This window comes from Drosophila nasuta, chromosome 3, assembly GCF_023558535.2.
Source record: "Drosophila nasuta strain 15112-1781.00 chromosome 3, ASM2355853v1, whole genome shotgun sequence".
NCBI lineage: Eukaryota > Metazoa > Arthropoda > Insecta > Diptera > Drosophilidae > Drosophila > Drosophila nasuta.
Window position 1 is genome coordinate 48,554,252 of NC_083457.1, and position 14,176 is coordinate 48,568,427.

At 37.9% G+C, this 14,176-nt stretch overlaps 1 protein-coding gene across 5 annotated transcripts in view; it reads right to left on the minus strand.

Annotated features, from left to right (window-relative positions):
• LOC132792389 (uro-adherence factor A) overlaps positions 1–14,176 on the minus strand; it is a 75,770-nt gene that overhangs the window by 7,075 nt on the left and 54,519 nt on the right. For 3 of the 5 annotated variants that reach the window (XM_060801736.1, XM_060801735.1, XM_060801740.1), the window contains one exon: positions 5,773–5,842. In XM_060801736.1, the coding sequence (XP_060657719.1) occupies positions 5,773–5,842 (70 nt within the window). Of the gene's footprint in view, positions 1–929; positions 1,140–5,772; positions 5,843–7,311; positions 7,464–14,176 lie in introns of those variants that run through there. The other 2 variants (XM_060801741.1, XM_060801742.1) reach the window with 2 other exon arrangements.

Consider the following 14,176-nt stretch of genomic DNA (forward strand, 5'->3'; position numbering starts at 1 on the left):
ATTACAAATTCCTATTAAATTCAACATAATATCTTACTTAGTTGTTATTAAAAGTTTTTATAAATTTCATAATGATAAATAAGAAATTTCATTAAAAACTTAAGAGAATGCTAAACAAGTTTTATTTATATATAAGAAATTTCATTAAAAACTTAAGAGAATGCTAAACAAGTTTTATTTATATATAAGAAATTTCATTAAAAACTTAAGAGAATGCTAAACAAGTTTTATTTAAGTAAATTTTGAAAATGAAAATTTTGTGCTAAACTATTATTTTAGGATAATTTATGTAAAATAAAAAAAGTTCTAAATTATTCCTTAGAAAAAATGAAATAGAGCTCAGCTGAAATAAATTTTGTGTTCAACTATTATTTTACGATAATTTATGTAAAATGAAAAAGGGTCTGAATGCTAAATAATTCCTTAGAATAAATGAAGAAAAGGAAATTAAGCTCAGCTAAAGTCAATTGCGCTCTAAATAATACTTTCAGCTAATTATATTAGGGATAAAAACGTTTAAAATTCTGAATAACATTTAGTGTAATAAATAAAAAGAGTAAATAGAGCTTTGCTAAAATAAATTTGGTGTTAAATAATTCTTTCTAGTTAATTCAAGAAAAATAAAATAACATTTGCTCACTTAAATTCCTTACATTTACAGGGTATTTGCAGTGCCATCAACGCTGCGATTGTTAGCTTAATTTTGTTTTGGGCTATCAGCATATTTTTAGCGGTACGATTGTCCGCATTCGACTGTCACTTATCGGAGTGACTAGAAAAGTGGCCGAAATGCTAGATTTCGACGTAGTTGTAAACGAAATTTCTGACTGATAATACGATTGAGTCACAGTCATAGTTTGTTTAACTAGCCCATGTGAGGTAACTTGTTTAGAGGAATGTGTTGCCGCTTTTTGTTTTGTTTTGTTTACCTGCAACAAGCGAGCGCGCCACTTGTAGCCACGCTCACAGGGCATGGAATCGCTGGGCAGATGATCGAATTCTGGACGCCGCCGTCGGCTGCCCGATGCTGATGCTTGCGAGGCATCTGGAACACCGGCATCAAAGTCCCAGAATTTGATCAGACCATAGGTATCCATCAAAGTGGGTATTATCAGTTTCTTCATAGCTAACTGATGGACTGACTGCCCAGCGATGGCAGGTGTCAACGGTCGACGCGATAAATAATAACTGAACTGCGGCGAGAATTTGCAAATGCGACGCAACGCGACTCGATGCCAGTCGACTGACGACGACGACGACGACGGCGACGATGATGTCGCAATGTCGCCGACGTCGTCGATGTGGATGTCGATGTCGATGTCGCTGTCGACGTCAAGTGCTTATGCGTGTATTGTTGTGTTTGCCCTTTTGTGTTGTTGTGTTGTTGTGGGAGGCCAACACTTTTGATAAGCATTCGTTCTAGGGGGCACAACTCTATTGTGATTGCCATTTATTCTTCTCTATATTGGTTATTGTCTGCGCTAGGTTCGTGTCTACGCTTGAGCTTGAGGCTGTTTAGCTACGATGTGGGAGGCGGAGGGGGGAGTCAAGTGTCTCTTGATTAGATTAGCAGCAGGAATTGCATTGATGCGCACGAGCCGAGGCGTTGACAACGATGACACTCACTTACTCACTGAAAATGCAATCATTGGCAATCATCGCTCCACAATAGATAGACTCTCAGACTCTCAATCTCAATCCATTGCATTGGCATTGGCTCTTGACATTACAATATCATCATCTGACCTCGCTGCTGTTGCATTGTTTTGCTTGATTAGTTTGCACCTCGGCATCAACTTATCGCAGCAACCAAACATCAACAAAGAAAAGTCTATTAATTTAAGTCAATTTCCCCTACCCGCAACTGCCCGTTTCTATGATTAATGTTTAGAGAGCAGCGCCATAAAATCTATTTCGAAATGCTTTCAAGCTGTAAAAAGTGCCCCAAAAACCATTAATTTTCACGCACAACTTGCATTTTCACCCCAGCCAAGTTCTTATCGACTTGCGGTAACTTCATGTATGTATTACATACGTTTTTTTTTTTTGGAATTGTAAATAATTGTGTAATGTGTGTCGTCTTTTGTGGGCTTTTAATTAGTCGGCGGCTTCTGAAGTGCCACGAAATCTGTAGTTACCTTTTTTTTCCAACCTTATCTCCGATTACCTTCTTAAACTTTATCGAACTGGGGCAAACCCAATGCGCCTTGGGCACCTCGTTCCTGTTAATCAGTGTTTAATCACCTTTAATCTAAAAACATGCCTAAACGATTACACACACACAAACACCTCAACTTCCTCTGGCTGTTGTAGGTGCAAAGTGACGTTTATGAGCACATTGAACTTGGCTAAGTCACAAAATGTAAACAAAACCATTGAAAATCATCGCTAGAAACAGCCTTGAAATGACAGCTCATGTATCTGTTAGACAGGATCTAAAAAGCACTCGTAGTCAATGTCGATGCTCAAGTGTCTCGGCGCAACCAATTGAATCAGTTTCTATTATAAACATAAAAGTGCAACAACTTTCACGCTGTGCTTAACAGTTGTGCGCTATGTTAACGAGCTGTAAGTGCATCGCATGCTGCGATGAAGATTAGTTTAATATGGTAAACGACAAACAAGAACATTTAAAGCTTTAACATCATGAACCAATGCAATTTCAATAACAGAGTGCAGGTCTGTATAGCGCATGTAACAGAGATGCATGCTGTTAACAACGCGCTGTTAGAAATAGATATACACTGCAATGTCGATAAATGCAAAGCATTGCAGATATCGATAACAATAGAAAAAGCAACTGAAACTATTTTCGAGTTTGTTACTATTTTAATATATGCAATTGCTTTGTCTGTGTAATTAAATCTAAGTGGAATAGTCGACATTAAATTGCAACTCACTAACATGCTATTACGAAAAGCTATCTCAAATGTGAGCAAACTAATGTTGCTCCACAATTCTGCTGGCAAAAACTAATAGTGACAAAAACATGCTACTTAAGTTGCCAAGCATCCCCAAAGAATCTTGTTTAAACCACAAAACATACACATACAGTATGTCAAGAAACTCTTTACACACTGAAAAAAAACACATCATTTTTGACTTTGCATGCAAAAATAACGCCTTTAGTTATTATTTTTCAATATTTTTTTAATGCAGATCTATTATTTAGTAAATTTCAAATTAGTATGTACAAAAATAAAAACAATACAACGAAAGGGAAAATTTTAAATCAACAAAATATGAGTTTACACATTTTTGACACTGTCAAGAAAGTGTTTACACACTTTAGTTTTCGATTCTGTTTTGTTCTATTTTTCGAAAAAACTGTACTTTATTGTTATCTATGCTTCTTCACTATTCGCTATTTTTGCATTCCTTTTCATTCAATTGCAAAATCTGGCTACGTACTTGTCAAAAAGCTGATTTTTAAATTATTTGACATGCCTGGAGCTGGTTTGTCTTTTGACGTTACCCAATTGACTTATTATAGTCACCAAATTGGAAAATTTGTAGCTTTAGCTAGTGGAGCTTATTGGGGTATCGCAAAAAATAATTTATAATGCTCCAAATCGAGCCGAAAATGAAGAAAAACTCCAAGCAAAGTGTGGAAATGGTCGAAAAATGGATTTTGACGAGCGAGCATACCGCCTTAAAATGGGCAAGGTCCGTCAAAACCCCCAAATTTTGATCAGAACCCATGCCAAGGAGTTGGAAGAAGAGTGTGGCACGGTCGATTCGCATGAAACCATCCGCCAACTAATTCTGTGGAGCAAATACTCTTCAACCGTTGCAACGGTTGCGCGTAAGAAGCCGCTGCTTTCGAAAGTAAATGTTGAAAACGCTTAAATTTTGGCTTTTAACATGAGAATCACGCCGGACAACTATTGGGATGACGTCGTATTCTATGTCCAAACCAAAAAAAAAAAAGCTATACTACAATGATGGACCAACTAGAGTATGGCACAAGTCGTTAACAGCCTTACATCAGCGCAACGTCATTCTGACAATAAAATTAGGAAAATAGTATTTGCTCCACAGAATTAGTTGGCGGATGGTTTCATGCGAATCGACCGTGCCACACTCTTCTTCCAACTCCTTGGCATGGGTTCTGATCAAAATTTGGGGGTTTTGACGGACCTTGCCCATTTTAAGGCGGTATGCTCGCTCGTCAAAATCCATTTTTCGACCATTTCCACACTTTGCTTGGAGTTTTTCTTCATTTTCGGCTCGATTTGGAGCATTATAAATTATTTTTTGCGATACCCCAATAAGCTCCACTAGCTAAAGCTACAAATTTTCCAATTTGGTGACTATAATAAGTCAATTGGGTAACGTCAAAAGACAAACCAGCTCCAGGCATGTCAAATAATTTAAAAATCAGCTTTTTGACAAGTACGTAGCCAGATTTTGCAATTGAATGAAAAGGAATGCAAAAATAGCGAATAGTGAAGAAGCATAGATAACAATAAAGTACAGTTTTTTCGAAAAATAGAACAAAACAGAATCGAAAACTAAAGTGTGTAAACACTTTCTTGACAGTGTCAAAAATGTGTAAACTCATATTTTGTTGATTTAAAATTTTCCCTTTCGTTGTATTGTTTTTATTTTTGTACATACTAATTTGAAATTTACTAAATAATAGATCTGCATTAAAAAAATATTGAAAAATAATAACTAAAGGCGTTATTTTTGCATGCAAAGTCAAAAATGATGTGTTTTTTTCAGTGTGTAAAGAGTTTCTTGACATACTGTATGTTATGTAAACCTACTCTAAGGTGTAATGACAGGCTATTACCTGTCAGCGAAAGAAGGCCAGCACTTAGCACTATCAGCATGACAACTGGACATCATTATGCAGAAGCCGCAAATTGCAAAAAAAAAACTTGGCGAATCTATTTTGATTGGCAACGGGGCTGAGCGACTTGGAAATGGGATCGCATTTCAGGTTCATTCACTGCATATAACAACGATGGCATAGGGCTTCTTCCTCTGCAGCGAAAATAAAGAAAGAAAAAACAAACACCACATCAGATGCGTGACTCTCAATTGCTGTGGTTGGTTGCTGTTGCCATGGATAATGTCTGAATCGAACTGAAATTCATTCATTACACAAAGGGGGGACGGCAAATCTCAAGAAAGTAAATGACAGACGAAGCTATTTTTGTGGTGACATTGATAATGTGTGTAATAGAATACACATTGCTTACTTCTGCGCATTTTTGTTATACAATATAAATATCAATTCACCGCACGCAGTAAAACATATAATACTACCATAACATTCGGTGTAACGAACTCTGTTAACTAGTCGAGTCTAGTCGAGTTTGTTTGGGGATCAGACACAATCACAATCTATCATGATCAAAAGTGGCTTTAAAGTGTCGTGTCTTTATTTAATGCCCTTGGCCTTAGCACTAAATCTATAATTTTCTTTCTTACGAAAATAGTTTGTGTGACAAAAACAAATCAGTTGCTCGCTTCTTTCCCTTCAACGTCGCGCAGCTGTTGAATTTAGAAAAAAAAAAGATGGAAATGGCTTCGTTTGTAATGCGATACTAGTATATAGTATATGAGAAATGCCAGCTGCAATCCCAAAAGAGTTTTGTCCAAGTTTTATTGGAGCCACTTCGACAGCTGTTCAATTACGGCGCATTCCTTATGCCTGAGTAATCGCAGCAACTTTGCTTTGAGTGCCTCACTCTATGAATCTCTTCCTCGACCGAGGTTCGTAAATTCTAAGCCAACATATTATATTATAGACAGACTTACCAGACATTCGCCAAAGCCGTTACACCTGATGCCAATTACGTTGACGTCATCCTTGCCGCTTTTGGGCAAACTGCAATAAAAGAAGAGACAGAGACAGAGAGTGAAAAAAAGGGAAAAATTACACAATGAATGGAAATTTGCAAAGCCTTCTTAATTGAATTGAAAATGTTCTGCGAACAATTAGCAAAAGACGGTAGCCAGAACAGGAGTTGCTGTCAGGTTGTTCCTTTTCTTTTTCGGGCCAATTGGGCAAACTTTTAGCGCCGGCTTAAGCAAGCTCTTGCTTTTGGTATATTCGCCTGGCTCGCTGCTGCCTTGGCTGATTACCAGAAATTGCGTGATTTATGGCCGAAGCTGACCCTCCCTGCCCAGCCCCGTAATAAACATTTATGCTCGACCATAAACCTTAACAAAAGGCGACATGAAAATACAAAATACAGAAGACAGAACAGAGAACACAGAGAACACTGAATACTGAATACAGCATTACAACATTGTTGTAAAATTGCTAAAGAGTTTTTCCGGCTAGGTTTTTGCGTGTGAAACTGCGGCAAGCAAAAGTGTTGAGCGCGCAAGGAAGGGGGAAGGAGGAAAAGGAAGAGAAAGAGGAACACAGGTAGATGGGAATTTTTGCAGTGTGTTTGATTTTCGCCGGAAATGGAAATGGAAAAGCGCTCAGCTTAGACTAAGACCACACTCACACTCTGACATCGAGATACACCTTAAGGAGCTCGATTTCAATCAAAAATGCAGACGAAGTTGGCCAAAAATACCAATGGCAAAAGACACGAATTTCGTATGCGAGTCCTTCGTACAATTTGCTGATGCTTATTGTAAGCAAACACTGCAGATTCCTGGAATTCCTCGTGCAAACAAAACAGGCTCAAGCAAAGGACACACACACAGTATTGAGGACAAAGGCAAGAGATGGAGATGGAGATGTTGATGGGAAAGAGAGGAATATTTAGTTTTTCCTTGACCAGGCTTTGGGTTTTCTTTCCTTTCAAGATGTGACCCAGGAGAAGCAACGACAGCATCAACAGCCGAAGTTTCAACTTCAGCAAATTGTGTGCTCATAACAAAAAACGGATTAAATCAATGGATGCGTGAAGGAATGCAGTTCCCTGAGCATCTCTTCTTCTCGTCCCGAGCTCTCTCTCTGTCGCTGCAGGATGCAGCATATGGTCCTTGTTGCCGTCTGTTTCTGTCGCTATTGCTGTAGATGTTTTCTTTGGTTGTTTCTGTGTTTCATGTTGCACAGGTACAGGTGATTGATATCTACCGCTGCCATTCAAATGCCACGTAATTACGAAATGCATTCTGTTCTTGACTTGAGACACACAGAAAGACCGAGAGAACGCAGAGAGAGAGGACTACGTCTTGGGGTGGGGTCAGTGAACATCTGCTTGTAAAGGCCAAATGAAGCATAAAATGAAAATGAACATGAAAATGGAAATGGAAATGCACATTGCCAGCTGCCAATTGCTGGATGATTTCCATTGAAAATCATTTCATGAGCATTTCGGGGGTTTCTCTTACCGTTGCCAAGTGCGGGCAGCATTAAAGCGACGATTTGGCTTGCCAGCTATCAGCAATCGATTGTTGCTCGCAACATTTATCGATTTGCACTTTTCCATTTTAACATCCGTTCTATAAACGTTGCGCTGCTTCTTCATCGTTAATTGATTAACTTCCACTGCACTCACACCCACAACACACACAAAAATAATTCTTTTTTACAATCACTTTACAAACTCGTAAAGCTGAAATGTTTTATAGACGAATTCAGGGTGGGAGAATACCATCATCTATTTTACGATGAAACACACAGAAATGCACTGAAAAGATCCGACAGTTACGACGACGCGAAGTGTTCACGATGTTGTACAGCGGCAGACTGATCGACCCGGTTTCCGGAGAGACAAAAGCCGAAAAGCAACCCGCATAGGATTTTCATTTGAGTCGTGCCTGACTTAGACAATAGAGAGAGAGAGAGAGGGAGAGCACAGGATAGTGAGTGAGAAAAAGAGAGAGGGAAGTTTGAGTGCATTGCTGTGAGGTCTTTTTTGAGCCAAGATTCTTTTGAGGTTGAGGGTTGAACTCAATTTTAGGGGCGCGATTTTCGAAATTTATATATTTTAGTAGACTGGGGCACACGTGACATCTGCTTTGAACTCTTGATTTGAATGAAATGTTTTTGTTCCTTGTTATTTTCTGTTTGTTATTTCGCGACAGCTGGCCTCGTTATGATTGCATGTCCTTGATCATTGCGACTGTCAACCTTTTGGCTATCCACTCTAGTCGACAGCTGTTAAAGAGCGACAGGTTCTGCTGAAGTTGCAGCTGCTTGCACTTTGACTCAACAGCAACATTTTTGGCTCAACTGCAACAATTGCAACTGCAGTGGCTCAACAAGGATAACGAAGAATTAAAAGAAGCAAAAGGGAAACCGCTGCACACAAATATTGTAAGCGGCAGGAACATCTGCCTTGCTGCTACTTGCTCAGAGTATGCCGCAAAAACCAGTTTTGCTACACGATGGTGGTGCAACAGCACTGAGTTATGTACCTTCTTACTCTTTCACTCTTTCTCCCTCCCTCTCTCTTTGATTATGGAAGGAGGGACAGCGTGTGGCAAGCAATATTCATAAAGCATATCCCAGACTCGTACTACAACTCGTTGTCGTACTTTATTCTGTCGTTAAATCAGAACCATTTGCTGCGTAATGCCGTAAAACACGTGTGCTGCTGCTCGAGGAAACGGATACTTTGTCATTGTCCTGTGTGGCACACACAAGAGCGACACACAGCAACATTCCCAATTGCGATTCCGTTGATAATATGCAGAGTTATGTCAGCTGGGAGCTCACAAATCAGCTCAATCTCTATACGTTCTCACGACATATATTCATATCTTTTTTATTTCTAATTCAAAGAGTGTGCTCTGATTCCACGCGCTACATTATTTAAGAGTTGCATTTTATTAATGTTCTGGTTTATAACTTAAAGTGTTTGTGATCGTATGAATTTCGTGCGTCAACAATATAAGTGTTTGAAAAGAAAATTTAGTGACAATCCTTTTTTAATTCTAATTCAAAATGTGTTCCGGTTTCACCCGTCACATTATTATAGTGTTAAATATTATATAATATTATCAAAATTGAGAATTACGACTTGAAGTGTTTTTAATCGTTTAAACTTCATGTGCTAATAATTCTACAAGTGTTTTTTAGGAATATTCAACGGGAAATCTTTCTTAATTCTAATTCAATTGTGTTCCGATTTCGCGTGTTCGAATATTTAACTTTTTTTTTAATGTTAACATAAATAAAGTTCAGAATGAAGCCCTCAACAGTTTAAATTTGTCTGAATTTCATGTGTCAAGTGATAAAACAAGAAATTCTTTAGGATATCTTTCAAATTTGTTATTCAAATTATTTTTTCAATCTTGATGAATTAAAGTTTTTAAGTATTTAAAAATCAATCCAAAAAAGTTTGTGTTCGTATGAATTTCATGCGTCAATACTAGAAGGGAATATCAAATTTTAAAGGAATTCTTTCAAATTTGTTATTCAAATTATGTTTCGATACCATGTGCTTCATTCATTGAGAGTTTAAGTTTATTAAGATTTATAATTAAATCGGGAGAGTTTGTACTCAAATTAACTTCATGTGTCAATAATATCACAAGTCTTTAAAAAATAAATTCAATGAGTTTGTTTCAAATCCATTCGATCTTTCCAATCTCATTAGGTTCAGCAAAGTCTTTACTTGAAACCCGTGTTCCACTTCCATTGGCTTTATTATTTTGTGCCACTTCCATTTATTTCTATGTCTGATGCCTATCATCATTTGCTGAGCAGTATTTCCGTTTATTGGATCATAAATAGATGCACTCTAATGCTCTTAAAGGTGTGCGAAATTCGGAACAGACCTGCTATTGCTTTTACTTGTGTAAATATGGCTAAAGAAAGATGTTTACATCCACTTCGCAACGTAATACAGCTGGGCTGGGTAGGAAATAGCTGCTCACAAGTTTTCCTCTCTGGATTTTGCCGAGAGGAGGAAGTAAGGAAATGCATTTGACGCTGAAATTTGATAAGCACCTGCAAATGGGATAGACGACACTGGGATAGATGCCGCAGACTGACAACAACATCCCCATATAATATATAAACGGAAGTCAGGATGTGCACTTAACCAACACACATACTTCCACACACACACACGCACACATTCTCATTCTCTCACATACGTGGGCAGAGAGTTCATGGTGTATTTGACCCAAGATGTGCTTCTATTTTTGTCGGTCCTTTCGAGCAAAGTAAATAAAAAAGACAGCAACAACGACGACGACGACGTCGGCAAGCGACTTAGTCCGTTGAGCAACACTTAAGTCATAGATTTGTTTATGGAAAATACTCTTGGAAATTGCTGGGATTATTTACAGGCGACGACATCTGCATAAATTGAAGCATAAACAATGCCACCACACACACAAAAAAAACCGTCTCTCAGGGTCGAGGCGGGGCAATTAGCTCAAGGTTGGGGCCCACACAGCAGCAACAGCAGTAACTTGGCCCAAAAGCCGATAAGCAGCGGGAGCCACGATTGAACCACTGACTGAGAGAGAGAGTGAGTGTGTAAAGGGAGATCGAATCGTTCGTTGTACTTGCTACTTTTTTTAAGGCCCTTGAAATGGCCAAGGTCTGCAGAAAAAAAAAAAAAACATTTTTGCAATCTCTGGAATTCCGAACTGGTTTCGCAGTGCGTACACAAATTGTTTAGTGCTGCCGACAGGTAGGCTTGTCTTGGTCTTGGCCTTAAAGTAAGACCAGTTACATGCGCCTTCTACTCTACTCTGTACCTGTCTCAAAATGTGCAACTGCCAAGCGGCAAATCGACAGGCGGTTAAGGTACCGACCGACTTAAGCCTGAACACGGGGTGGACCACTTCCACTTTTTGCCTCTTTTTAAAGATTGCCACATAGAGTGCAGAGCGTGACTAAAGTGGACTAATCCCGAAAAAAAATGAGTAAGGAATGCAGGGGAAATCCTTGCACCTCAGTCTACTGATTAGACGAAAGTGTTTGCCGTGTTAAATTGATGTTTAGCAAACTGTAGAAAAAAGGACGCCACATTTGTCTAGATTACAAGTTGAAAGAAATTAATTAGCCAACTCTAATAGAATCATCACTGAGCTGCATCGGCAGAGCCTCAAAGCAGTTGTTGAAGCATCTCATGCGCTGGACCAAATCGGAATGAGGAATGGCGCTTCACACGCAAATCTGCGCATTGATATGGAATGACCCTGTTATGAGCCAGTGAGCAGATGAGACTTCAAATATATGCATTTGAGGAGCTGGGATGGGCCTCTGGTCTAGCCAGTTCTTTGAGCCAGACACGACACTAAGTAGTCAAGTTACAAAGCAAAATGCAATGCATTTTACAAATGAGAAGCGTGCAACATCAAACATGCTTATTAGAGGTAAAAGTAGCTGCACTGAAAGATATAATCTCTTTTGAAATAGAGTAACAAAAATCGAGTAGAAGTAGAGAAGTTTTTTTCTTTTGTGAAATCACGAGTCTTTCAAATAAACATTCAGCATTTGACGCAGCAGCTTCATAAACTGCAGAATTCATTTGCTTTCAAGAAACTGAATCATCTCTTTATAAACAAGACAGACCTTATCTATTAAAGACGCTAAAATCACCTACTAATAACAAACAACATCTGCAGAGGCAGACACTGGAAACTGAATCATTTGCCTATTAACACACCTCAGCTATTAAAAGATGCATTAACAGACATCATCTGCAGGAATGATCTACAAGAAAAAGAATACAAAAATTGGTGTGTTATGAAAGAGGAATTAACTAACCGACATCAACTATCACAACAGGAAGAATCGTATACAAATGTCAGACGATATGATAAATGAAAAACAGAAATCATTTTGTAGAGCGAATGCAATAATCAATGGGAGTGAATCATCAGAAAGGGGGAATTGTATACAAAAATAAGAAAAGGAAAGTAGAGTTTTGGTATTATCTGGAGTAAGCTAAATACTATTCTCAATCAAAGCTAATCTATTCATTAGTATAGAATAGCGTATCACACTAAATTCATTCACAAATAGAAATAATTTATGGTATCATTTATATTAAAACGAAATGTGCTGTTAATAAGCAACAAAAGGTACATATACCATAAATTTATTATATTAACATTTAGGGTATAAATAAACAAGAAAGTCAGAGTGAGCTCGACTGTGAGATGCCCGCTAATAAAAGAAGTATACTAAATTAATTAACAAAAAATACTAAAATGTACTGATTGTTACATTTGGTATATCGAATATGTTATATATGGAATGTATACATTTGATGTTGTTTAAATATACTAAGTTAATTACTGAGAATGCTAAAATATGCCGAAAATCATATAGATGCTTAAATGTGCCAAGTGAATACCCAAAAATATTAAAATATACTGAAATCTAAATTTGGTATATTGATATACTATAAGAGACAAAGTGTACCGTATAGAATACATTCATTTATTGTAGTTAAGAAGTTAAAATATACTAGATTGATTGCTGCAAAATTTAAAATATACCACCAAAAAAAAATGGTATATTGATATACTATTGCAGTCAAAATTTACTGTATAGAATACATACAATTCCTGTAGTTAAAAAGTTCAAATATACAAAATTAATATACTGAAAACGAAATTGAGTATATCGATATACAATTACACCCAAAATATACCGTATACATACATCACGTAAGTAAAAAGTTCTTCAGCCCTTGGGTAATGGGTATACAAATCCACTATTCATTAGTGAGTATCATTGCAGTGACAGAAATATCACTCATTAAATTCATTCTGAATCGACACAATAACAATATGATATCATAGATTCATTCACAAATTGGTGACTGTTATCGTTTCTATGTTATATCACAAAGTGTGCCATATTTACAGTTGCCAGGCATTCAATTTAAACGCAAAATCCATTGATATAATAGAGAACACAGCTCAATAATCGTTGTTCACAAATAATTCCCAAACTGCACGTATTAAAAATAAGTTGACGTTGTAAATTGGATTATCAGTGCATTGACAGCACGAGCGAAATGCGCAATAGAACTTTGACTTTAATAAATAAATGCTGAAACATATAGGAAACGCAATACAAAAAAATGAGCGAATAAAATAAAATTATAAACAAAAATGTGATAGACAGACTGACTGACTGCGCGATACACTCAACCAAATTGGGATTTACATTTCAACTAAAAAAGTGATTGAGAATTTAAACTAAATAAATTGTGTGGCGCATACTCGAACATTTCATGTTAAAATCACATAAAATAAAATGTGTGGGCTGCATGCTAATTTCAAGGAGGAAAAGAATTTCTGTTCTTAATTTGTCTGAATTCAACTCAAAGTGTTGTTTTCCACACACACACACAGACACATGTGTTTGTCTGGATGTCTGAATGTCCCAACAATGTGTGGTAGGGGATTTAAAACCATTTAAGCTACGCAAATTGACATTTGACAGACGTTTTCCATTCGTCAGGTCCCCGATGCTGTGCCCAGCCCAGGACAATTTAAAAAGAAGAGAATACAAAAAACAGGAATGAAAGGGAAGACAGACGGAGGCAAGGCAGAGGAAGCTGAAGCTGAAGGAAACAGCATGAACTCTGAACCATGGCTGAGTACTCGTAGCACATGTAAGCCTAATTGGCATTGATTAATTGAATGCAGGGGGGAGAGGAGAAGGAGGTAGGTACTACGGACAAAGAGAAGCTAGAGGAACAACTCTTGACGAGCGAAATTATGCAAAATGGGCAAAAGCCGAGAGCGTACAGTGGGACAAAAGGGGTATTAGGAGGAGTTAGCAGGAGGAGAGGGGGAGGTGGCTGCCATTATCAGTAGGAATCATGCTAAATGAGTTATGAATGCAAAATTTATGTATGTATCCATTACGTTGGGTATGGGCAACGCTTTTGAATATGTATGCGGCAACAATATTCATAAGGCTGAAGGACACAAGATGTAGGAGAGAGAGAGAGAGGGGGAGGAAGAGAGGGAGTTGCATGCAGAGTTGTGCTGCAACTGCCACATGTTGAAATAAAGCGAATTTAATGAATGAATTGAGCGGGAAATGAATGTGTACTTTGTGGTTGCTTGAATTGGCTTGGCAGTTGCTCATGAGTTTCGGGGGGATTGCTGATGCATCTGCATCTTCATGTTGCTGGTTGCTGTTGTTGGTTGCTGGTTGTTGATGTTGGTGTTGCACCCACATGTTAGCTGCAGCTGGTGCTGTTGCCACCGCAGTTGCAGCAACGTCAATTGCAGACAAGAATGATGCGATTGCAACTATAAATAA